General features: G+C 43.5%; 2 protein-coding genes across 9 annotated transcripts in view; one reads left to right on the top strand and one right to left on the bottom strand.

Annotated features, from left to right (window-relative positions):
* PTPN1 (protein tyrosine phosphatase non-receptor type 1) overlaps nucleotides 1-4,082 on the top strand; it is a 60,217-nt gene extending 56,135 nt beyond the window's left edge. Inside the window, exon 9 of one of the 2 annotated variants that reach the window (XM_006267413.4) lies at nucleotides 367-4,082. In XM_006267413.4, coding sequence (XP_006267475.2) covers nucleotides 367-574 — 208 coding nt within the window. In that variant the 3' untranslated portion in view covers nucleotides 575-4,082. The remainder of the gene's footprint in view (nucleotides 1-366) is intronic. The other variant, XM_019484528.2, reaches the window with a different exon arrangement.
* Nucleotides 4,083-4,821: 739 nt separating this feature from the next.
* The window catches only part of RIPOR3 (RIPOR family member 3), a 74,195-nt gene continuing 55,065 nt past the window's right edge, over nucleotides 4,822-23,951 (bottom strand). For all 7 annotated transcript variants that reach the window (XM_019484525.2, XM_006267410.4, XM_059733154.1 and 4 more), the window contains 11 exons: nucleotides 18,670-18,799; nucleotides 17,037-17,624; nucleotides 15,908-16,047; nucleotides 14,827-14,959; nucleotides 13,666-13,801; nucleotides 12,219-12,380; nucleotides 10,812-10,970; nucleotides 8,998-9,200; nucleotides 8,540-8,623; nucleotides 7,450-7,540; nucleotides 4,822-6,442 (listed from right to left, as the gene is read on the bottom strand). In XM_019484525.2, coding sequence (XP_019340070.1) covers nucleotides 6,342-6,442; nucleotides 7,450-7,540; nucleotides 8,540-8,623; nucleotides 8,998-9,200; nucleotides 10,812-10,970; nucleotides 12,219-12,380; nucleotides 13,666-13,801; nucleotides 14,827-14,959; nucleotides 15,908-16,047; nucleotides 17,037-17,624; nucleotides 18,670-18,799 — 1,927 coding nt within the window. In that variant the 3' untranslated portion in view covers nucleotides 4,822-6,341. The remainder of the gene's footprint in view (nucleotides 6,443-7,449; nucleotides 7,541-8,539; nucleotides 8,624-8,997; nucleotides 9,201-10,811; nucleotides 10,971-12,218; nucleotides 12,381-13,665; nucleotides 13,802-14,826; nucleotides 14,960-15,907; nucleotides 16,048-17,036; nucleotides 17,625-18,669; nucleotides 18,800-23,951) is intronic.

Here is a 23,951-nt window from a genome sequence, read left to right as displayed (position 1 = left end):
TTTATGCCTTTACCCCATGATTGTTCCTCCCCTTCCCCTTGCGCAGAAGAGTTCTGAGCGTGCTCACTTCCACGCCTTGGGTAATCCTGCTCCTGGGCTGAACAGGATGGGTTGGTTCCATCAGAGATAAGACACTTGGTCCAATGTATTTACTACCCTGGTTGTTGCCAGTTGGTGTCAGATGCAATGTATAATTGAAAGCCTGTATTTGTCCCTTTTTTTAACAACACATTTTGAACATCAATTCTTACACAGCACTTTTTACCAGGAGGTCTAAGTTTCTATGGGGGGTCTGAATGAATGGGGCAGCATCAACCCACATTCTCCCTTAAATCCCATACTCAGTGTCTTTATTTCGTCCCTCAGCACTAGTCAAGACACTGAACTTCGGAGGAGAACTGTTGGTGACCACCTGTCTCTCTCAAATTGCAACGAAGAGCCGATGACTTTGGAAAACATAGAAGAGGAGGATGAGAACATGATGACAACTTGGAAGCCATTTCTAGTGAATATCTGCATGTTCACTGTCCTCACAGCAGGAGCTTACCTCTGCTACCGGGTATGGTTTCACTGATGGATGTGCCAGCAGGATTGTGTGTGTGAACACCATTGTTTTGACTGGCTTGTAATCCGCTTCTATCTGAGAGCGCTAATTGAGGCATCTGAGCCTTGTCTCGATGGAAATAGAACTTAGTTTGAAAGGCTGGAACTTTGGCTAGGGCTTAAGGAGAATTGATGCACTAGGGTTTAATTTAGCCCTGTGGTCCCAAGAACAGAATACTCTATCTAATCTCAGGGCCTTAAAATCTTCAGGAGTAAGCAGAGAAAATGCCAAATAGTCTTGTTTTTTCTTTCTTTTTTTTTTAAAATGGAATAATAGAATTACAACACATTGTTGTTTTTAGCCTTTTTTAAAAGCCAGTTCCTTTTTTTTTTTTGTGTTATTTTAGGAAAAAAACTAGGCACAAGTGAAACTTGCTTGTACTCTCCAAGTGTTGTAACCAAATATGTGATTTATATTATTACTGAGTTCCCAAAAAAGGAAAAACAAAACCCACATGTCTGAAGAATGTAAACTTTTTTGGAAGGGGGAGGGCTCTCTTTTGACTTGCTTCATCTATTAAAGACTGAGTCGTGGGCAGTGCCTGTGGTATTGATCTCTTTCATTTTGGCATAACTGTTCTTAAATAGCTTCTCGTTTTTACGTGTGTTGATAAACACAGGCTTCTGCATTTGCTCAGGGTATCCCAACGTGTCAGACTTATTTTTAAAGAAAAATAATAATAATAACTTTAACTCCTCTCAATTCTTTTGTTGCACTTGACTTGCACGTTTGCCTGTTCACATTGTACCATCTTCTGTAAAGTTGTTTCTACCTTTTGTGTTCTGGGTTTGGGGAAGAGGCAGGGAGGGAGAGGACCAGGAAAGGAAATTCAACCAAGCCGTCCATGTCCACCAGCATCCAGCAGCTGTTCAGTTGGCATGTCAAAGGACTAGTTTTTAAACCTCACCATTTAGAATGTAAAATGGAGTTTCACTCGAAATCTGCTTGGCAAGTAGTGTGCTTTGTGCACCAGCGAGAGAGTGAGGACACGGTGACTCAAGGGTGACATGAGCGATGACTGAGAGCATTTCAATAAATCCAGAGCAGTCAATGCCATGGCAGCTTCCTTAGGATCAACAGCAAATGCGTTGGTCTGAATGTACCAGATGGCTTATGATGCAAGCATTTGTGTGTGGCTTTTTTTTTTTTTAAAGCAAAGATTTCAATATTGGCTTTAGCATTGGCTTGAAGTTATGCTGTATGTAGGGGTGCAGAGGTGAAAGTACACAAGTCTTGCAGCTCTGCGGAGGTGGCGGGAAGGGGGAGTTATTTTAGCTAGAGTCCGGTGAGTGGAGAGACTGGTGGCTTTGTCCCCATTCATACTGTACCCCACCAAAAGTGATTGACAGTTTGGCTCAATTGGTGGCTCCAACTCCAGAGAAGCCCAGGGTTTGAATAGTATAGAGGGTTTGTCAGTCAAGATTTAGGGGAAGAGGGGAGTGCAGAAGCAGAGCTGTGACTGAAAGCTCGCATTGCACTAAACCTGCTTAGTCGGTCCTGTCAGTCCCTTCCTTTCATGAGTACCAAATTACTACGCAAGAACAGCAACAACAAAAAAAATAGAAAACTTTGCTCATGGGGCAGGTATTAGGAGCAAATTCACTACCTAAACTGTAGTGGTTATAACTAATCAATGAGGACTGATCTGCAACAGTATTACCAATTAGAACTCTTTTTTTTTTTACATGCCTTCTAGAGGTATAGCACTTATTCACCACTCAGTGAAAATCCCTTTATGGAGTAACTTGTGTAACAGTCTTCACTCCATATTTATTTTTGCAAGGCTGTCTGTCACACTAGTTCTTAACTTAAATGAACAAGGTGTTGACTTGGGGAGGGGGGGGGGTATTTTTATTTAGTTTGGGTTTGGAGTTGTTTTTTTTTTTTAATGTTAAGCTTGCATCAAGGGCTTCTCAAAAGTTCAATAATAAATCCTCAGGTAGTACTGGGAAATTAACATTTGCCTGCAAGACTGTTGGTCAGACCAGTACTTGAAAGGAGGAATATTGTAAGCAGTCAATTATTTAGTAATATTGGAAACATGAAAGATATGAGTATAGAAAATGGTATAATATATAATAATGGATCATCTGTGTATTTAAGATACAGTATGTGATTGCTTTGTCCCCATTCTTTCCATCATCTGGTAGAATATTAAGGCACCATTTGTACCCCGTTTGTATTAGAATGCATGTAAAGTCTTCTTCTAGTGTCCCGATTTAAATACTATGTGCTTGAAAGGTGAAAGAACTTGTATTTCTGCTTACTGATGTGCCCAAAGTATATTTGCATGATCTGATCATTAAGTGACTGTGGTTCAAAGGGTGTTGCTGAAAGTGTCTTCATTCAGCGATAGATTGATTAGGTATTTATCAGATAACGTTGTACTCGCCTAATATTTGGCATGACTTTCTATGGGATTTCTACGTACTCAGTGTAACCCAGTTGTTTAGCATAGTTCATTTCAGCTGAGTAAGTATAGTACAAACATTCCAAAGTGTGTAGCAAGCCATATTCACACCTCACCTTTAGTCACTTTTTGGCAACAGATATTTCAACACTTTGGGAATATGACTTACTGTGCTGCCTTCAGATTTGCACTTGAGGGAAACCCTGAGTCTGGAATGGTCACCGGTGACAGTGAGATTTGAGTGCTTTTTGCCAGGCCACTTTTTCCATGATCTCTGGAAACAAAGCAAAACTCCTGAAGTACATAATTGGTGACCCATACTCAGAATGTGACTGAGTAGCTATTTCCTCCCTCATTTGGGGAAACTTTTTAAACTGGGAGCTAATGAACAAGCATAGCATCCCTCCTTAGGATCCACGGTAACTTGATTGTACTGTACTTGCAACCTTTTCCATAAAGGAAAACAGACCTCTCTCTACAGAGAGAAAAAGCAGCTCTAGCTAATACGTCCCTTCCTGCCAGCTAACTTTGCTGCTTGCCTTTCACCTGTTTCAAGTCGAGAGGACTTGTACTGTAGCGGGAACATACAGTGGAGTGCCCTGTAAGCCCTGTGAGGTGTGTATAAGGTTTATAATGCTAAACTGTAAGCATTTTGTTTTTGATGTCCTGTATATGTATGTAGTAGTTTGGGTGTGTATATACAATAGCATTTCAAAGTGAGTGTATTGGTTAACCTGTTCTTGGAAAAATGGACAAATATCCATGTTAAACTTGTTAGAAAGTTAGTGAGCTGCTCTGCTATATGCCTTAAGCAAATATGTGCTCATCAGGTCTTTCTTTTTTACAGATTGCCATAGAATAAACTTTTTTAAGAAAAATAAAAAACAGAACAAAAAAAAAAGAAAAAAGCTACATGTTTTCGATACACTTTCAGGTATCTTGTCTTTTGTGTAAGCCTCTGCAAAGACCTCAACAGGTTATAGTAAAATTGTACAGTTTTTCAATTTCCCATACAAGTTTTCAGTTCTCATTTTAGTTAACAATAAAGTTCTTTTTTTAAAGAATGTACATGCATGTCTTGCCTCTTCCTCTTTTATCATAACTGTGAAGATACAGATTCTCAACTCAGTTGCTGGGAACAAACCCAGTTCCTTTGGCTTATCACCCAGGACTTCATCTCAGGCTGATGTTTCTTTCTTCCGCCCTTCCCCCCTCCTACAGTAATAGAAAAACTTTTATACCTTTCCATTATCACAGAAAACTTACCTTCAGATCAAGCTAGCTGTTTAAAAAAAATACTCTCTCTCTCTCTCTCTCTCTCTCTCTCTCTCTCTCTCTCTCTCTTCCCCACCCCTCCTGAGTTTGCTCACAGTTGTATTGATTTAAAGTTCAGCTGATTTTTTTTATTTATTTATTTATTTATTTTTTTAAGTACTTGGGCCAGCTCAACAGGTGATAAGATATGCAAAATTAAAAAGCTGTAAAACACTAAGACTTTGTAAAATTATTCCAACTGTGGGATGGCTAAACGCTAATGTTTGCAGGGGTATAGGTTGTTTGTAGGCAAACTTCAGATGACCATACCCCTCTCATCCCATCACAGCAAGTACAAATATTGCCACTTCAGATGGCTTCAGCTCTTCCATGGACTTTATAATTAGGTAGGATTGATCCACCTTTAGAATTTAAACAAAGCTGCCTGGAGCTGTCACTTCCCAGAGCATCAATCTTTTAGCTTGTAAGAGGTAGGGTAGAAATTTGACCCAGGCTTCTTTCAGTTCCACAGACTTAACAGAAACGCAAGCACTTTTACCTCAAATGTTTTTATTAACATTTTAGAAAATGGTATGTAAACCACCACAGAAATAAATACTGAATAGAAAAGTACAAAGTACTGTATAATATATACATAAAAGCCAAAACACTTCAAGTATTAGACCAGAAGTCATTCTCCCTAAGTGGCCTAAATGTGAATTAAGGTCATTGGGTACCTATTTAATTCCTGGCCTAAGATTAAATGAATAAAATGTATAAATTTAACTCTAGATGCTGGTGCAAGGAGATGTCCTTACACAACAACACTGTTCTGCACCATTCAGAGATGCGATTTGAAACAAAGATATACGCATTTGTAAATTTTTGACAAACTGAGGCCATAAAACCCTAGTACTTTCATCTGTTTAATGCTTGTGCTGTTCTCAAATTTACTTTTACATTTCAAATGGTTCCTGCTTAGAACAGGTGAGGCCTAATTTGAGTGCAACCATATTTTTCTTTCATGATGGCTTTGAAAGCAATGAACTCTTTGCTTTGGGACTCTCACATTTTTACGAGAAATTGCATAACAGCCCTGAAATGATGTTGCTGGATTCTCCTCCTACTGTGCATGGCAGCTGCTGTCAACGCATGCTCCCTCTGATAGTACTGAGTGCTATAGCTAGCTTCTAATACCATTTCATTATCTGTGACCGTATCCCAATGTTGTCTATAGCAGTCATCCCCTAAGGCAGGAAAGATTCCAAGGACCAAAAGAAAAACTAGATTTAGAAGTCAATTTAGTAGAAGCCTGTATAGCTGTACTGAGCTGAATGGCGCTGTACTTGCTGTGAAATAAGCATTTAACACTTGCTCTGTAATGTTGTCAAAGCAGCCTGTGCTCCTACAAAAGAGTTCTCCCTTCCTGAGTGTGAGCTGGGCTCTGACATCAACTGGGAGCCCCTGGCCATCAACTGGAAAGTCACACACCTTGTAAACTGAGCTTCAGCTCCACTCACAAGTACTGCTCTGGCAGCAAGCAGCATGTGTGCTGCTCGTTATGCTCCATTTACCTTACCCTCCCCCTCACCAGTCTCCAGGCTGTCATACTCCAGCAGTTAGGGCATTTATTTTTAGTATGGGCAATTGTGTGCATTAAGAACACTGACTCATGCCACAACTGACCCACCCATGCAAGCCTGTCACTAACTCTCCCCTGGGCTGATTCCTCTGGCTTTGTGTAGGGAAGTTCCTTCAATTTTTGTTTATACAGGTGACTTGCAGACTGAGACCTGCATTCAACACCTAACCATCCCCCATGTACTTTTCTGGGTAAGTTTTAAAAGCCTGGCTCTATCTGTTGACATGGGTGCAGGAACAAAGCATGAAAGTCTGCTTTTTACTTTGGCTTTTGGTCCTAGCCACCCAAATGGGAGAGCTCTGCCACATACCTATCACTTCATAAGTAAACCAGTCACAGGTAAAAAGAAAATATACCAGGAAAAGCAGGTCTTCAGGTAGCTACATCTGGCTTGTACCTCCGAGTCGGCATTTATTCCTAGTTCACTAGCGTTAAAATACCGTGATTTCAATTTCAGCTTCTTGGCATACCGCATCCCTCAACTCGCAGCAAATCTTGTCCATTTTCTCAAAGGCTTGTCGGCCTTTTTCACCTACAAGTGAAGGTAAACACCGATCAGGGGGAGGATAAATCTGCACCAGGCTTGCTTCCTGTTAGGACTGTTTACAGGGTGATGGTTCACAGCCTGGATTTCATCCAACACCTAATACCAAGGTAGACACCCAACACATACCTTTAAAATGGCTGGACAAGCCCTCTGAAACTGAGGCTCCAATTACAAAGGTAGCACTTTGAGAGTTTTGTATTTGCAGACCCTGAATCATGCTTGGGGAGGAGGAATCTTTGGAGCTGAAGGTCTTAATTAAATAGTTCTGAGCTGGAGCGGCTGTCTAGCTGCAGCCATAGTGTGGTGTGGTGTGGTGAGAAGTGCAGCACACGTGAAAGGAAATTTAAAATGTACCTGCTTTCATCCCAAACACTTAAGAATTCTCTTGTTGCTACATGCTCCAAGTACACTTTAGCTCTGCCTCCCCTCACTGACAGACTGCACAGACCTGCTCCAGTCCTTCCCAGCCTAACTTCAGTGATTTGATAGGTTGGGACTGGTGCTTTATGCCCCTCTTTGGGAAATACAGATTAATGAGGACACCTTTGCTTTTATTGGCAGCTATTTCCCCATGTCACCCCAATTCTATATCATAACCCCCTTTTGAGCTGGCTGCAGATAATCAGCCAGGTAAGAACATGGGTTACACAGGTCCCAAAAGATGAAGGTTGAAGCTGGCATCACTCTCACTATCATGAGTGTTAGCAACAATGCTGGGATGCCGTTTGCTTCATACCTCATTTGTGTTCCTGTTGCCTCCTGTCTTACAGTCACTGGTGCTTCTGGCCTGCTTATCTACAAGTCTTTGAGCCTTCCTCTGAATGAAGCATATTGTAATGGTCTGATACAGGAAGTCATGAAACCTCTCGGCCTGCTTGCCTAGCCCTGACCATTCTTGTAGAGCACAGCACAACACATTGGTGAAACTTCAGCCCTGCTTTGGTCTGTCACTCTCCTTGGCATCTACATTTAAAGCAGCAGGAAGCATTTACCAAATGACAGTGTTGTCTCCCTGGCAGCGTTCCGCACTTCCTCCGTTTCAGCTTGACACAGACTGGCAATCTGCTCAATGCTTTCGATGCCCTGTTTGAGAGCAGAAAAAAGGCTGTGTTAGCTGTTTAATAAGCAGCCTCAATTTCTCACAGACAGTCTTCCCGTTAAGACACCAGGCCATTGACTAACAAATATGCAGACATGTGCCAGCTGTTCGACTGCCATCTGAATCCTAATACGAACATGGTCCCTTTCCCTCCCACCACAGCTTCGCTATTGCCAGGATTCTTCGACATTGCCTAGTCTGGGCAATTAAAGGGTTGAAGTGACAGGCCATGGTTCACTGCTATGTTACTCCAATATTGAATCACTGAAATTATCTTTTTGTGGATGTAGAGAGGCCAAGGTGTCACTGGAACAGCTGTTTCTCAAGAGGAGGAGTTCAGAGCTCGCTGGGTCTGCCTTGTGACTATGTCCTTAAGAGTAATGCTGAGAGTGTGAATGTAACTGGTTATGCGAGTTGTGGCGCCTGGAACAGCTTGACTCCACTCAGCTCAGGAAAGGTTTTACTAATAATGTATAAAAAGATCATCCAACTGTTATTAAACAAAAGAGTCTCCAACAGGTTGGGATGATTGATGAGCATTCATCCTAAAAGCAGTAGCTGTGTTATGCTTCTCTCTTAAAGACAGTCTTTGATTCCATTGTTAGTGTCTTCCTACAGGCCACAACAAATCTCTTACTCACCCACCAATCATTTTTTCCCATGCCCACATTCTCCTGCTAACAAATGAAGCAAAATTAAGACAACTTATTTTGTCTACCATTGTACTCCAAGTGTCATCGCAGATGGCTCTAATGGGGTGGAATGACCATTGCTCTTCTCAGAAATAGGGTTATTTCTGAGAAGAGCAATAGTTTGGAATTGAGGCAATGGGGGATTTTGTGTTTTGTTTTGATGAATTTAAAAAATAATCCCTCTGGGCTAAAACACTGGGGAAGATAAACTTGGTTGAGGCTGCTGGACACAGCCCCATTCAATAAAAAGCCAGTTAACACACACACACACACACACACACACTTACTTACTCTGAGGTTTTTGAGAGCCAGACATGCAGCTTGCTGTAGTTTCACATCACGCTCGGCTAAAATATCCGTGTAAAAAAGCAGAGCCTAGAAAATAAGATTGAGCACTTGGTTACACTAGGAAAGAGGCCTCTTCAGGTTCTGAATGCCAAATGGGCAGTGATCCAGCACTGCTTCCTTTCAGAAATAGACTGAATGACACAGCCACTTCTGCTACTGCTGAAATGCGGTATTTGTGGGGGTAAAGATGTCTGTCCGCTGATTCACAAAGCAGGGTAGAATGGAGAACTGAAGATCTGAAACTCAGCCTGAACTTCCTGGGCTAGCTAATGATAGGAGCATTCAAGAAAGGTGCACTTCCTTTTCCACCCAAAACCGCTGCTGCTCTCAGGGAGATCAGCTGATTGAACTGTTGCTTCTGACTGGTGAGAAACTAAGAAGTGGCTCTATGTAATTAGTACCTTTTCCCTGAAGTTCTTGTTCACTGCTGCCCGGGAAAGACAGGATGTGGCTGCCTTGCTGACCCGGTGATTGTCATCTAACTGCAGCATCCCGAGTAACCGTAAGGTCTGGGGAAGTGGCTGGAGCCGACTCAGCTGCTTCCCTTTCAATTTCTTGATTTTCTTCAGTCGCCCAGGACACTGGAGCTCCTCAATTAGCATCACTGCAGGCAAAAGAGTTCAAGCTCAGTAACAAATGTGCAGTGTCTAGAGCTGGCTTTGAAAGGGCCTTTCCAATATCCTCCTCGCTCAGGTGCATGCAGGTATGAACTTAGCCAGGCTGCCTCTTCCTTAAGTACCTGCAAAGTGTTCTCTGATTTAACATGAGACAAACTGAACCTACTGCCAGTCTGGAGAAACTCTCACATTTTACCATTTTGCACATTCTCTCTTCTCTTGCCCCATTTGGAAAGATCTCTCAGGGACCAGGACTGTTTTTACACCTAATATACTGGACTACTGATCCTCAACTACAGCCCGTTGGTGCAACAATAAGATAAAACAAGTGTCACCTTTGGAAAGAATAATGAGAACACTGAAAGCATGGGTCAGATGGTGTCCAACTGCGCTGCAGAGACAAAATAATACACCTTGCTTTAAAAACGAAGAGTCCTGCATTGCACGGTCCATTTGAATTCTTACACATAAAATACCAGATGAATCTGGTTTCTTCTCATCAGCACAGAGCAGGTGTGATCAGCCCCCAAGACAGACCATCAAGATCAGAGCGGGACTAAAACCATGCCTGATATGGGATCACTTTATAAATCATTTTTCCTGCTATTTTCTGTGTAAAGTGCACTAAATTGCTAGTCGGCTTCAGTGGGATGCTGGCTGCTTCTTAGCAAATCCGTATTGGTTACTCCTGGAATTTTAATGTGATGGATCTGCCTCTCATCACTGCCACTATAAGGGTATAAGGTGCAAACCATTTACTCAGCCCTGAAGGAGCAGATTATATTGCTGCCAGTTTAGACTTTTCTGAGGCTGCAGATTCTGTATAGTGCAAATCTCTACATTTAAGACCTACATCAGGCACCTGAGCTCAATATTTACTCTTCTCCTAGTCAGTTGGATTTGGGAACCTGGCTTTGCCTTCCAATTCTAATTAAAACTGCATTGGCACAGTGAAGGTTAAAAAAGGGAGTTGAAGTTGTCCTATGGTTTGGTTGTGTCTGGTGCTCTAAGGCTAGGGACAGAAATTACACATAAACTGGTATAAAAGTGACCAGAAACTGGTTCAAATCTGTAACACACCAGAAATTCCGTGCACATAAATCACTTCCAAAATGGTTGAAACTAGTTTAAGATCAACCTGGATGGATGTAGTATCAGACTTAACTGATTTAGGTTAAATTAGTTTACTAAACTTCTGTCCCAGATCCCCTCCAGATTTAAGTTAACTCACAATCCCCCAGGATCCCAGGATGCTTTGCAGCTCCCCTGTAAACTCCCCCTTGCAGGGTGGGCAGCTAGCCTTGTTCCAGCTGAGGACAGAGGTGTGCTCTAATGCCCCACCCCCATCTTCTAGCATGTGGCTGCATTTGTGAAATCAAAAGTGAATGTCTGTTCACTTGCTTATCGGTTTCAATCTACACAGCTTAGATGAACCTGTGAAGATTAAATCAACTCAGCCTCAAGCTTTATGACTGTCTGTACTCAGCCAAAAAGGTAGCCTTTGGAGAAAGGAGCAACTGCGCAGCCCATTGCAGCAGCTACCTTGCTTGGACTGGGGTTGGTCTTTTCAAGCGCAGTGCCTAATAGTCTGCCCTTACCTTCTTTAGCAAGTCTTGCCAAGTGCTTCTCCAGGCTGGTCACATGGCGTTTCTCCAGGTAGTTGTGAAACTGGAATAAAGTGACCAATTCTGTTGGGAGGCTCATGGATGCAAGCAACCCATCACAGGTGACCATCTGCTCCAGCAGCCTTCGCAGCACTTGATGGACATGCACAAAGAATACACACAGAAGGGCCAGTTAGGGGCTGTGTGCTTTTACACAGTGCATTTTATATAGAGCTTACATTGGAAGCTGATTTTCAGAGGAATCCTGGGAGGTAGCTGCCCAAATCCACTACATTTCAGTTAAGACTGATGGCCTACTCCTTTGAAAATCCTGGCTGATGCACACAACAGGCCTGATCCAGAGCTTTAATTCTAATTCCTCCTATACCTAGCTCTGGAAGAGTTGTTAAGCCAGCCCTCTTTCTCTCTCACTTCATCTCCCCATATGTAAAGCAGGGAATGAAGATTTTATCCTGTAAAATGATCAAAGATCTGTGATATTCACATCTTCAGATGCACTTTCGAAAACGCCGGGTTGCACAGCTCGGTTCCTTTTGAGGAAGGCTCATCCTATTGGGAATTGCAGGCAATAGCATATTGTGTGTTCCTTGTTGGAATTAAAATCTAACTGAAAAGGATCATCCTAAAGGTAATTACTGATGTCAGATTACATAAATATTTAAATCTAGACCTTGTGAGTCTTTTAGTCATTTTTTGCATCTATTTGTAGCCAGGTCTGTGCTGAGCTTTACAAATATCACCAAAATGCTGCAGAGTGAATGCACAAATAATAATAATTTAAATAATAAAACCTGTTTGGAGTGGGGACTATGTATACTTAAAGTCTGTTCAAGGATTCACAGAACAGGGTACTGATCCCGCTATCAAAAACACTAGTAACTCCAAGTGAATTCCTACACCATGTGTGAAATACAAGGTCAAAATATAAAATCCCTTAGTCATTAGTGGCTTGGAAATTCTTACTGCAACTCTTGTATGTACAATAAAAGAATGGGATCTTCAAAACTGTAAGTGAGTCAAGTTCCTAGCTCTCAGTGACTTCAATAGGAAATGGTGCAGAACTCCTTTCGGCTCTTTTGGAAATTGTACTTAAAATTTTATAGGACATCTAGCTAAGTGTCCTTTATGGGAAATGAGGAATGCCTCCTTAACTTTCATAGTGTGCAGGCCTCTATGGTTATTTCAGAATGGTAACTTAAGGATACAGAGCACGACATCTAAACAGTTTCTTAAGGCAATTGTCAAGTGTTCTGTAGAATGAAAAGCTCCTGTAACTAGAACAAACTCCAAGTTATTTTTTAAAATACTACACGGGAACAACTTTTCAATCAAGAGTAACAATGAAATCAGGTACCTTGTATACTAGAAATAGATGGGTACCTGTTTCTAGTTGACCTGGATACTTCTCCTTTAGCTTGAACATTAGTATGCATTTCAGTGGGTTCCGGAGTTTTTCTGTTGAACAGCACAAACTGCTGCCTGGCTCTGTGAACTCACTCCAGATTTTCAGGTAGTGCTTCTGCTTTTTAGCCTTCTGAATAACTGCAAAATAAAACAGTGGGTGAGAAGGAACAGAATTTAAATGAGAAGTGAGACACCAGATGGGATGTCTACAAATGTGTGAGCATAATTTGTATTTACTTTCTATAGACAGCTCTATTTAAAAGCTGAGTTTTACTGCCAATATTTTAAGGCTTACCAAGGGCCTGGCTCCAGAGCCCCCAAAAGTCCATAGAAGTCTATCCAGCAACTGCAACAGGTTTTGAACCAGGCCCTACACTGTCTTACTAGGCACCACACACACAGCTTTTAAGAGCAAATCACCCCCTCAAAGCTGTAGTATTTACAGTGTTTTGCAAGGTGAGAGCATCTCGTTAAGCACTCTCATGTCTCCCTCTTTCGGTGCCTACTACTACCAGTTTCAGTGGGGGTTCAGTTAAGCCCATACTGTTTTGTAAATCCCACCCCCAGGACTTTCAGAAATGCAGAATTCTAACCAGCCTGCATCTCCGTAGGAAAGCCCCATTACATCGCATACACAAGCTACGGGAAAGGAGTTGCAAATTTTCCAGGGGGTTTCCTGCTCTTACTCAAGCATGTTCTGTCATAAGACCCTCTCACACCATCCTCTCTACAGTGTACAGGCTCCAGCCCCTTGTCCCCATGGTCCTCTAAAGCCTCACTCCGGGCTGCTGGTCTCAGGAACAGAAGGCACCTCAGGCTGGTTTGTATTTCTATCACTGCATGCACCTGAGATGGGAATTGTTACTTAAAAGTCAAAGCCTCCCTGACTCTACTCTCACACACTTCTCTAGGATCAAAAGTTATGGGGAAAAGGAAGAAATTTGATGGTAGAGCACTGCTAGCACCCCTGATGCAAACCAGAGTTTATCTGTGCAGACGAAATGTCCATAAAGAGTAATAGGTAGCAATTGCATTTGTACCACAGGGTAGGGAGGGATTTATTTTAAGGTAACTTTACTCTTCCTCAACCATGAATTACACCACCGACAGTACACATCTCGGATCACATAAAAAAAGGTGGGTGCCCATGGACTACACCAAATGGGTACTACAGGGGTCTGTTCTGTCTGACACACAAGCTATTATTCTACAAAACAAGGAAGAAATTCTACAAACCTTTTTCTTCCTTATCAAGAAGGAGCCATGAGCCACTGGTTTTAGAGCTTATTGCTTCCCTCTGTAGGTAATATGTTTTTAAAGTGCCCAGTGTCAAATCTGGTTTTTTGTCATGAAGATGTAAGCAACCATACCTGGGCCCTCACTGGTCTGCGTGCACTTTGACACCATGCCCTGTGCTACTCACTCTGTTCAGCAGAGGGGAACCTGTCAGCCTCCAGAACAGACAGCTCCGAGACACTCTCCAACACTTGCCTCTGCCAGGACACTTCTTCCAAAACGCTCTGCTGGACGACCGGAGCTATGTTTGGTGAAACCAATTTCTGAAAGACAACATACTCCTCAGTGGCTGAGACTCCTTAGCCTTAGTCATTTCATAAGCTCAAGAAGTGCAGACGCCCTTGGTTTTCCCCCTGCAGAGCCAGGGAGAAAACAGCTGCTTGTCTCAAAAAGCCATTTTTCATGCAACGTCTTGGAAGGGTCTGTTAAAAGCAAGCCCACTCACAGCAGCTGTGGGTTAGTCACAACTGCTGCCCTACGTTTTTTCTGCATGGGAAATTTTCTCTTCCCATCTGAAACTGCCACAGTGCTGTGCTTTTGCAAATGGCTGGCTCATTCTGCACCAGAGATGGAGACACTGTAATGAAGGATGCTTTTGTGTTGTAGGCAGGGCCATTTGGGCAGGGGGGAAGCATTTACTGCCAAACCCTACAAAGATGAAGTCCCAAAAACTGTTCTACAGAAGATGCTGATACTTACCCTGGACACTGGCTAGGTTACCCTGGTGACACTTAAGGAGCCAGTTTTATGGAATGCCCATCTACCCGATTTCCCTACAAGCAGGTATGGCCTTGTGTATGCACACTGTGTTCTTAAAATCCAGCTTGAGAGATCTGTGTTTCCAGTCTCACCTCAGTCATTCCAACTATGTCCCATTCACTGGCAAAGGGATTAGCATGCAAGGCATAGAAAGCATTTCTCTTTCCATGTCAACAGAGAAGACAATGAAGGATGATTCTAGTGTGGCTGGCTATGCTAGCTTCATAGCACAATACAAAATGGCTGTATAGCACTCTAGGATCTGGGCTTTGCTGTTGGTATGCTAAGAGCATTACCTATTAGGCTGTCCAGTACTGTCCTTGTTCTTATACTTCCCTGTCTGTATAACCCATCACCTCTTGTCCAACTCTTAAATTGAAAGCTCTTCATGGGAGGAATCATCTTCTTGCTGTGTTTGTATAGTGCTGGCAGAAGGAGCTCTGGTCATGATTAGGGCTCCTACACTCCAGAATACAAATAAAAATATTCCATCTTCTGGAAATGGATTCAAGCATGTGCCATTCCTTACCTGCAGAAGAGCTTTGCACAACTGCAGATGAACTATCAAAAGCGTGTCTAAGTTGTCATTCCCTGTAGTTAACTCCTTCAATTCTGTTTGCATGTCATAGCCCAGAGACTGCAGTGTGTTGTCATTGTAAGTGCTGGTAATGACATTGAGAAAGGGGAACAAGTTGTTAACATATTAACTGGCCATCATGCCCTGAAAAGCATCTTAAGCCTCTAGCTCCTGTATCTTCAACAATGAACGTAAAGGTTTACCAGCCTTTACTCTAATCCACAAACTAGTTACAATTGTCCAAACTAGTCAACACCTTTCGAGAAGTCAGGTGAGGCTCTGTGTAAGAGCATTACTGCTGGTTAACAATCCACACTCTCTAGATTGTATGAACAATCTCCTACAGCAATGAGGACGAGGATTTAAACCACCCATGTTCATGCCAGGAAGACAATGCTAGCTCAAATATTCCTCTGACAGGCTCTCTGGGAGGAACATCTGCCAGATGAGGGATTCTCTTCGTACCGTGTATTGACCTGCTGGCTCCTTTGGACTGAGTGCAACATAAAAGCAAGCAAAAGCCACCCTGTCCTCCTCCATTCCCACTCAAGCATATTGGGAGGACATAGGGGAAAAATTGAGGGATTCTCCTCTTTGGTTCAGACCTACAATTCTGATGGACAAGTTTCAGTGCTAAAATGAAGGCTCAAAAGCATCAAAATGAAGCCCAAGAGGAGAAATAGGTGGAGGAGTCACACAAATGACTTCTAGCTCAGTGCCATGCCAGTGAACAACAGTTTGCTTCCTGCAGTCTAATTTTAAATATCCCAAATGATGGGGTTTCCACCATGCCCTGGGAATCGTGTTTTTCAGCCTCCTAGGGAGGCAGATTTTCAGTGCTCAAGCTAAGCTTTCAACCTATTCATTATCCCGAGTCATAAATCAAAAAGCATCCTAAACAACTCCTGTCCCTCCTGGCTGTTTATGTCCTTGGCAGCCCTATACCTAATTGAGTTAGCTGTACTTAACTCCTAATCATTCCTTATTTCAAACCCTCCAGCCCCCACAGTACAAAATGCAGAAGGTTGATCACCTGATACTTGCAGTTCTTATGCTTCCGAACAGTGAGAGCTCATCGGCACTGCAGTCAGCATTTAAGAAGTCAAAACTTTCCAGCACTGTCTCCACCGTCAAGCTCTCCATAGATGAGTGTTTCTTATGAGAGGTCTTCAGCTGTTGACAGAATGGGCATAAATGTATTGTTCTTTGCAAGGACCCAGCAGTTCTTGCCCAGCAATTCACCCACCCTCATTTAAAAATATCACCAACTATTCAACAACAAATCAGTTTGTTGCCAAGAGGCCTGGTATGTCCAAATGGGTCAACCTTTGCCCAAGTACAAAGCCCTAGTCACATCACTCTGTCCTGAAAGGACTCCACTGATCCATTTCAGCATCCTTTAATTTGTCTTTAATTCTCCTTAAATTTCCTGAGACCATCTTGTTAGTTTTGGTTTAAAAGTCTTCTCTGTGACTCTTGACTGCTGTCAATCTTTCTGGTTCTTTTCCTCATTTCAGGGTTGTATCAATCTACCCTAGAGTTTCATACCATGACCCATCACTGTAGTGTCTATTCATTTTAAGGGGCCTTAACTCCAAAACCTACCAATGATAATATCCACATCATCATCAACTATTTCACTGCTGACCATTTTAACAGCAATACCTACTGAACCTAACCCCAAACTGCCTCCCTCACCTATAGAAACCCACAGTCACTATTGTATGGAATGTGTTATTCATTTTCAGGCTATGGTCATTAAAATCGTCATTTAAATGAAGGCACTAGAGCATCTCTTGCCAACCACACTGGTGAGCCACCATGCAAGGACTTCACCATATAATTTACACCCAACTTGGCTAAGAGGGCCCAGGGCTTGGACTATACACCGCTTTCTAATGTCTCTTTTCCTCTACTTTTGACTCCTAAAAAGCACTGTGAGATGCAATGTGTATGAGAGATGCATTGCACTATGATGTGTTGTTGCTTTTTCTGAGCAATGCCAGAGTCCCAGGGGTCAAACTGACATTTTGGGAATGTGCCACTGAAAATGCATCAATTCCCCCACAATGTTCTCATGAGCTGTTTGTAACATTAGGAGAAAAAATAAAGCCTGGACAGTAGAAAAGCTTATAGCTCAAGGAACAAAAATAAAGCCATACCTTTAATTTGTCCTTGATACATAAAACTTGGTTCTCCAGTTGCTTCAGCTGGATTTGGCCTGGATTCTGCAGTTTTAGCAGGTTTAGCACTTCTTGAATGGGCTTCTCAATCAATTTGCTTCCATCTGGTTTTGTGTCATTTTCAGCATTCAGGCTTCTCTGAACAGCCAGGAGGTTTTCTGGTTTCCCCAGCTGGTGACTCCAGCCTTGGCTGATGGAGTCTTGGCCCTCTTCACCATAGTCCAGAGGGCTGGCTGGGAGATCTGCAACACCAGTCACACAGGGTGTCTTTTTCAGGATATCGAGCGTTGTGTGGTTTGGAAGCTGGTGTTGCCCTCCCTCTGCACAAGTGTCTTGTACAACAGCCGTGGATAGGGTCTTATGGTCAGAAGCTGGAGTTGAGGTCCCGGTTTCTGTCCCTTTGGTATCCTCAGAATTGAAGGAGTCAGCCTCATTTGTCAGTGTGAGACTGTGGGATTTACTCCTCTGATGTGTATCAAAGTCACAGTCAGTCAAATAGCTCAGTATGCTGCGGGTTTGGCCCTCGTCGTTTCCATCACCTTGATTTTGTCGTTGCTGCAACACGGACTGCAGCAAACAGATTCAAGTGAATGTACAGGTACTTGTTAGACATGAGATCCATCCAGAGGGGGAAAGCCCACGTGAACTCCCAGCCCCGTCTACGCGTCACACTGCCCCTCCTCCGAGACAGGTAAAACTACACTGCCCCAAACCCAGAAACACTGACCCCCCTTGTGCAGCCTGCATAGATCAGACCAGAAGGAACTGCTGGAACAGGCCATGACAGGAATCCACATTTGTATCCACCCAGTAGCCCTAGAGCTCTTAGTGCAGAAGAAGAGAGGCAGCAGCCGCTCTACATTCAAGGAGTTTTACCCTAAATGTTAACCAACGAGTCTAAGAAGCCACTGCCTGTTAGACAGCCCTTTCCCAAAAGGGAGCCCAGCTAATAGATTCTAACCTCCTGCAGTAGCCAGGAAACATGTTTGTATCATGGATTAGTTTAATAAAGCAGGGGACACAAATAACCTCATGATGCCTCTATTTGCAGAGGACCTGTTAACAGCAGTGTTTGTACTCCCTCTGCTGGCCTGGTCACAGCACACAAATCTTGCTTCCAGGCTGGTATTGGCACCTGTTTTGAGGGCAGGGGAGCTTATGTTCCCGTACCTCTGCCACCACGTATTTCCTGCTTTGTTAGCAAGAAAGAACATATGGAACCAAACAGCAACCTTAAAGGAAAACCTGCGGGGGCCAGAGGAGGGAAAGGTTGATTCACACTCTAACTTTAAGCCTTTGTTATGCTCTGCTGCTCCTAAGGTTGGCCGATTCCCAGTTTGGTCTGCAATGCAGAATGCTCTAATCTATGCCTGGATGCCCGTGGCTGCAAGGAGCCACTCTCACTGCCAATGGAGATATTTGGCAGGGGAAGAAGTGGTACATTTCAAGCTTCTAAAGTCAGAATGAAAAAAAAAGAGCTAAAATAAAAGCCCACCAGTGTGCTGGGACTGGCCTCTCTCACATTTTCAAGTCCATTCTGCAACAGCATAGCAAAGCCCGCATGCCTCCCCTGCTCTGTGCATAGGCAGTGTATTTTCCCCATCATTCTTACCAAGTAATATTTCTCTCTGAAGCTGGGAGTGTTTGGTGGGGTCCAGTTGTACAAGGAGCTTTTCCTGCTGCTCAGAGAAAATTTGGCAGTGGTTCCAAATGACAAAAACAGGTTCTCTGTGTCAAACGGGCTGCAGGCATGAAATACAAAGGTCTAAGTGTTATCAGAAGCCAGAAGGCATGTGGAAGTCTAGCAATGGGAACAACTTTTGGGATTTGAGGCACAAAATATGACCTTGGTTCCTGGAGTTTGTTAAAAAAATGCGCAGCTCTTAGCATATGACACAAACCCTCTTGACATTTGACACATGATAGGGCAGTAGGACATTACTCTTTGACACAGAAAACCTTATCCTCCCAGAATAAACAGGGCACCTTGATCTGCCTTCTCATCCAGAATCAGAGCAGTCTCTCAAAAAAGGTCCTCTATAGGGTCTTACACATTTCCTGTGGCTCCCAGCTATGGGGAGTTGCCCTAGATTGCTTCCTGGCAGCCAGCAGAACGTTAGTTGGCCCTTGGTGTCCCAGAAGTGGGAAGGGAATTTGAAATGTAGACTAAAAGGAGACTCCATGACGTTTTTCACAGAGGTTAAAATAGCCATCACCCAGAAAGACAATAAAATGGATTAAATACATTTCTAATCCATCAGAAGCAACTCATACAGGTCACCCCAAGGATTTTATGCGATACTCATAGCAAGAGACAAGGTTCATCTGGCCGTGCTGCGAGAAAGCTCAGCAACCCTTGTTCTAAAGGCTTTCCCAAAGTTCTCCAGGCTGCGTCACAAAGAAAACTTATTGCTTTTCCCATTCCCAACAACTCCAGCCTGAAAACACTTTTCTTTGTGTGGCAGCCTAAGGCAGAGCTCAGAGAATCTTCAGTTGAAGAACATCCCAACTTGACAGAAGACTGGAAAATTCAGGCTCCTGGATACAGCTCGGGTGATTTTTTTATTACGTTTATCCCCCTCTGGTGCACACCTTTGTGCACAAAGGGATGCATGCAGCTCATTGATAACCACTGACATCTTAAGGTGCCAATGGTTCAAACACAATGGTTAGCAAAACCACTTCCCATGCAACCAAGACTTTAAATAAAAAGGCCAAACAAAAAGCTAATGAATTGAGGACACTCAACTGGTGGAGGAGGGCTCTTGGGAAATCCAAACACTAATGGGGGACAAACCAAGTACAAGATGACAAACTTTTCCCTTCATACAACAGCCACTCTCCACTTCCCTTTATTTGAGAAGCTGAAGGCTGAATATAAACAAGCATTCTGGAGGAGGACAATTCTCAGCAGTGTCCCTTGTCATCCCACCATGGAGGTAATGCTCTCAGAGTGCTGGCCTAATGCAGGTTAATTGGTTAAATGAACCAATGTCACACAGCTGGGGTTTGTCAAACAGGCAAGTTCCACAGAATCAGATCAACAGCCACAGCCATCTGCGCTTTCTCACTTTACAGCAAATTAGCTACATCAGGTCTCTGACAGCAAGGGCCCTTTATCCAGAGCACATCATGAGTTTACTGAGAGGCAAATCACTTCCATCCATGGCATTTCTTTGGGGAGGAAGTAGAAGGGGAATCTCTTAAATACAGCAAAGCAATAATAATGAAGCAAGGAAAGATGTAAAAGCAGCAAGCTAGAGGCATTCTCCCTCCCCAATAATTAATATAATCCTACAACAAAAGGGAAAAAAATAGGCTATACTGCAAAGAGGCATGAATACTGTGAAGCAGGCTATTGCAGTAAGGGGCAATCTTTTTGGCAGGCATTTGACAAATTAGACCTGCACCCTCCTCAAGTATCACTCCAAACCCCTTCCCTTGCCTGATCTTCTACTCTGCCTTCTGCTTCCTCCCCAGTCTGTCCCTGTGCTGCCTGTCCTCTCCCAGATCTGTCACAGGCCACACATACAGGCAAGCCATGCCACTTGTGACACACATGCTGCAGGCTGCCCACCCCTGGACTAATGAATGGGCTGGATGTGTGAGAGTGGCGAAGACTGTCCCAGACCAGAGATAATCACACCTGAACTGTCTGTATCCTTCTATTGCCTTTTGGATATTTCTTGGAGAACTTACTGTTCTTTTCTTCTGTGACTGTAAAGCACCTGGCATTGAGCCTAGTACTAGGGATCCTAGACACTATGGGCTAGGTCCACAAAAGGACTTAGGCACCTAAAGTGGCACTTAGGAACCAAGTCCAAAATTTACATTACCACCCCTGCTCTCAGCTGCTACCTAATCCTAGAGATGCCTCAAATTTCTAGGGGCCTACATTTCCAGCATTAGCTTCCTTTGCACCTAAAGGGACACAAGCAATGCTTGAAGCAATTTGTCCATCTAGACAAGGCTGAGCAGCAGTTCAGCATCTAAAACCCTATTAGGATTCACAGCCAGGCATTGTTCTGCCTATGTCATCTCCAGGACTCAATCCAGTAGGTGGTGTTCTCAAGCCATATGCACAGTGCTGTAGCAAGTGGCGGGGGAGTGGGGCAACTGCCCCATGGTGAAGTGAAGGGGCACCAACAGGTGCTGCCCAGCTAGGGCAGGGTGCAGGATGGAGCTGAGAGGTTTATTGGAGGGGGTGGGGGGGCAGCATGGGGACAGAGGAAAGGCAGCTCCCGCCACTGTGTGCACTCCTGGGCAAGTATGGGGGGGGGCATGTGCCCCCCTGGATCTGTGTGTGGCAAGGGAAGGCTGCCGCTGCAGGTTTGCCCCAGGCACCAAACTTTGTTGCTACAGCACTGCACGTGCAGCTCAACACAGAAGAGAGAGAAACAACAACATTATTTTCACTCCTCTGATAGCTCAGTAGCAAGAATGCTTTGCTCAGATCCTGACAGATATGAGTTCAAGTCCTTCTTCTACCTTGAAAGATTTGACCCCACTTTTCCTGGAGTAGGCCCTAACCTACATGCTATAGCTGATTCTGGGATGGAAGTGGGGTATCCCAATCTGTGCCGGTGAAGATTTCTCATTTTGTATGTACCCACAAAGGACGAGTGGGCATGGAAGAGTGACCCTGACATCTATCAGAAAGTGCGAAGTGTGAAACTCTCAGGTGGCTGCACAGTTGCCACATGACTAAGCCATTCAGCTAATTTGCAACACATTTATAAGAGCTATCGGCCTTTGGAAAGGGGGAGAGTTACTTTCACAAGGAAAAGTTTGGTACATTCTGAATAACAAAAGGCATGCTGTGTAAAAATCATGTTTTTTTGTCAGGTCTTTATTCCTCCATCCTTGCCAATGCACATCACTCCAATTCCAGCCAAATACATTCCCAGTGATCTTGCTGAAAACTCGACAGCAGCATGGGTTGCACTCTGAGACTACAGGAAAGGAAAGCATTTCAAAGCCCTGAAATGCAAGTCCCTTTCCCAAGCTGGTTAGCTAAGCATTTCCAGGAAGACCCAAGCAAAGCTATTTGTGGCTGACATCTGCAAAGGAGTTGGTAAAACTTCTATAAAGAGAACTGAAAATATAAATTTCAGTACCAGGAGAGTGCAGCTTTAACACAGTGAGTCTAGACTAAAAGCTGGCTTCAAAGGGAAGCTTGGGTGTCTCTGCTAGAGAAGTTTAGTTACATATAATTCAAAAGGAAAAAAAGAAGCTGTTATTTTGAGTGGTTTTATTTTTTTTTTTTTAACCTCTGAAAATAGGAAAACCCTTGTCTTATCACCATGCAACTATGTCTCTGTGTAAACAAAGTTAGCAGGAAAGCTCTCAAGAGGAAGAGCCTGGCAGCTCCATGTGGAAGAGCTCTGGAGAATCCCCTTGGTAGGATACCAATGTATTTCACAAACATGGGAGAAATTCTCTTGTAACAGGCATTGGGATTTCTACCCCAGCTTAGCCCACCAGGTAAAAATGTCACCATTAATGCCATTCCCATCTGAAAGCTTGCCTGTTTTACAGCATTATAGAGCACCTTAGACCTAGGCTAATGCTACAAAACATAAAACTGAACAATGGCAAGAGCAAGGTGCCAAAGTTAAGAAACAAAACCATCCTACCAGGGAAATCAGCAAAACACACCATTTGTCTAGGAGAGGTTTTAAATACAGGGCAAGAACTTGAAAAATGACCCAAAATCCCAGAGCACAAAGACTTTTTCCTCATTTTCCTTTGCTTTCCACGCAGTATGAGCTTGTCTTTACACAGTTACCAAAAATACTCATGGTAGAAAAGGGCAGGGGGTGGGAGGGAAGCAGAAACACACCAGCAGGCTTCAAAGATGAAGGCACTTTTAAAAGGAGTCATTTACCTTTGCTGGTGAGATAGAGAGCTGGACTAGAAACAAATCTCCCAGACTCAGCTCTGTACATTTCCTCTCTCAGTGCAAGGCTTCAGGCTCTTAGCCAGGGTAGTTTTAAAACCAGTTCAGTCACAGCTCTATGATCGTAGGGAGTTTCTGCCTCAGCTAGGGACATGCATTCAAAAAGCCTGAGCCTGAATTGGATTATTTTGCAGGTTAGTCTAAACTGCGCAGTTGGACAGACATATCTCAAACTGGTTTCGGCCATTTTCAAACTGGTTTATGTGCACTGACCTCCTGTTCTGTTACAGGTTTAAACCACTTTCTTATCACTTAAACTGGTGTACGTGTAATATCTGTCCTTAAGTTTGTGTGTGAACTCTGGGCTAGGGACACACAATGCACCTAAACTGGTTTAAGTGATCAGAAACTGGTTTAAACCTGTAACAGAACAGAAGTTCAGGGCATATAAACCAGTTTCAAACTGGCTGAAACTGGTTTAAGATAAACCTGGTTGAATGCAGTATCAGACTTAACTGATTTGGGTCAAACCAGTTTATGAAACTTCTGTCCCAGGCCCCTTCCTATTTTAAGTTAAAACAGAGTCCTTTGGCATCCCAGCATGCTTTCCAGCCCTGGGCTGGGCTGGGCTGTCTGTTCCAGCAGAGAAGTGGAGGGGGGAGGGGTCTGGAACTAGGGTAGGTATGTTACAACTTAAAGAAATTTCTGGCCAATAGATAGACGGTATTGGTTAAACCCCACTTCCTTTGAGTATAGAACTATCCTGTCCTGCCCTGCTAAACTTACTGAAAGTTACTGCTGCCTGCCACTATAGACTACAAATCCCAGAGGCACCTGGAAGCAGGAAGAGGAAGTGATGAGCAACCCTGCAGAGTCCTGCTGCTGTGATTCTGGTCTGCAAATCCCAGAGACCTCGGGGGCAGCAGGAAGAAGCAGCAAACACAGAGTCCATGCTGGCTACATGTCAGAGAGCCATGCTCCAGCACCCCCCTGGC

This window comes from Alligator mississippiensis, chromosome 9 (genome assembly GCF_030867095.1).
Source record: "Alligator mississippiensis isolate rAllMis1 chromosome 9, rAllMis1, whole genome shotgun sequence".
Taxonomy (NCBI): domain Eukaryota; kingdom Metazoa; phylum Chordata; order Crocodylia; family Alligatoridae; genus Alligator; species Alligator mississippiensis.
This window is presented reverse-complemented; position numbering and strand designations above follow the sequence as displayed.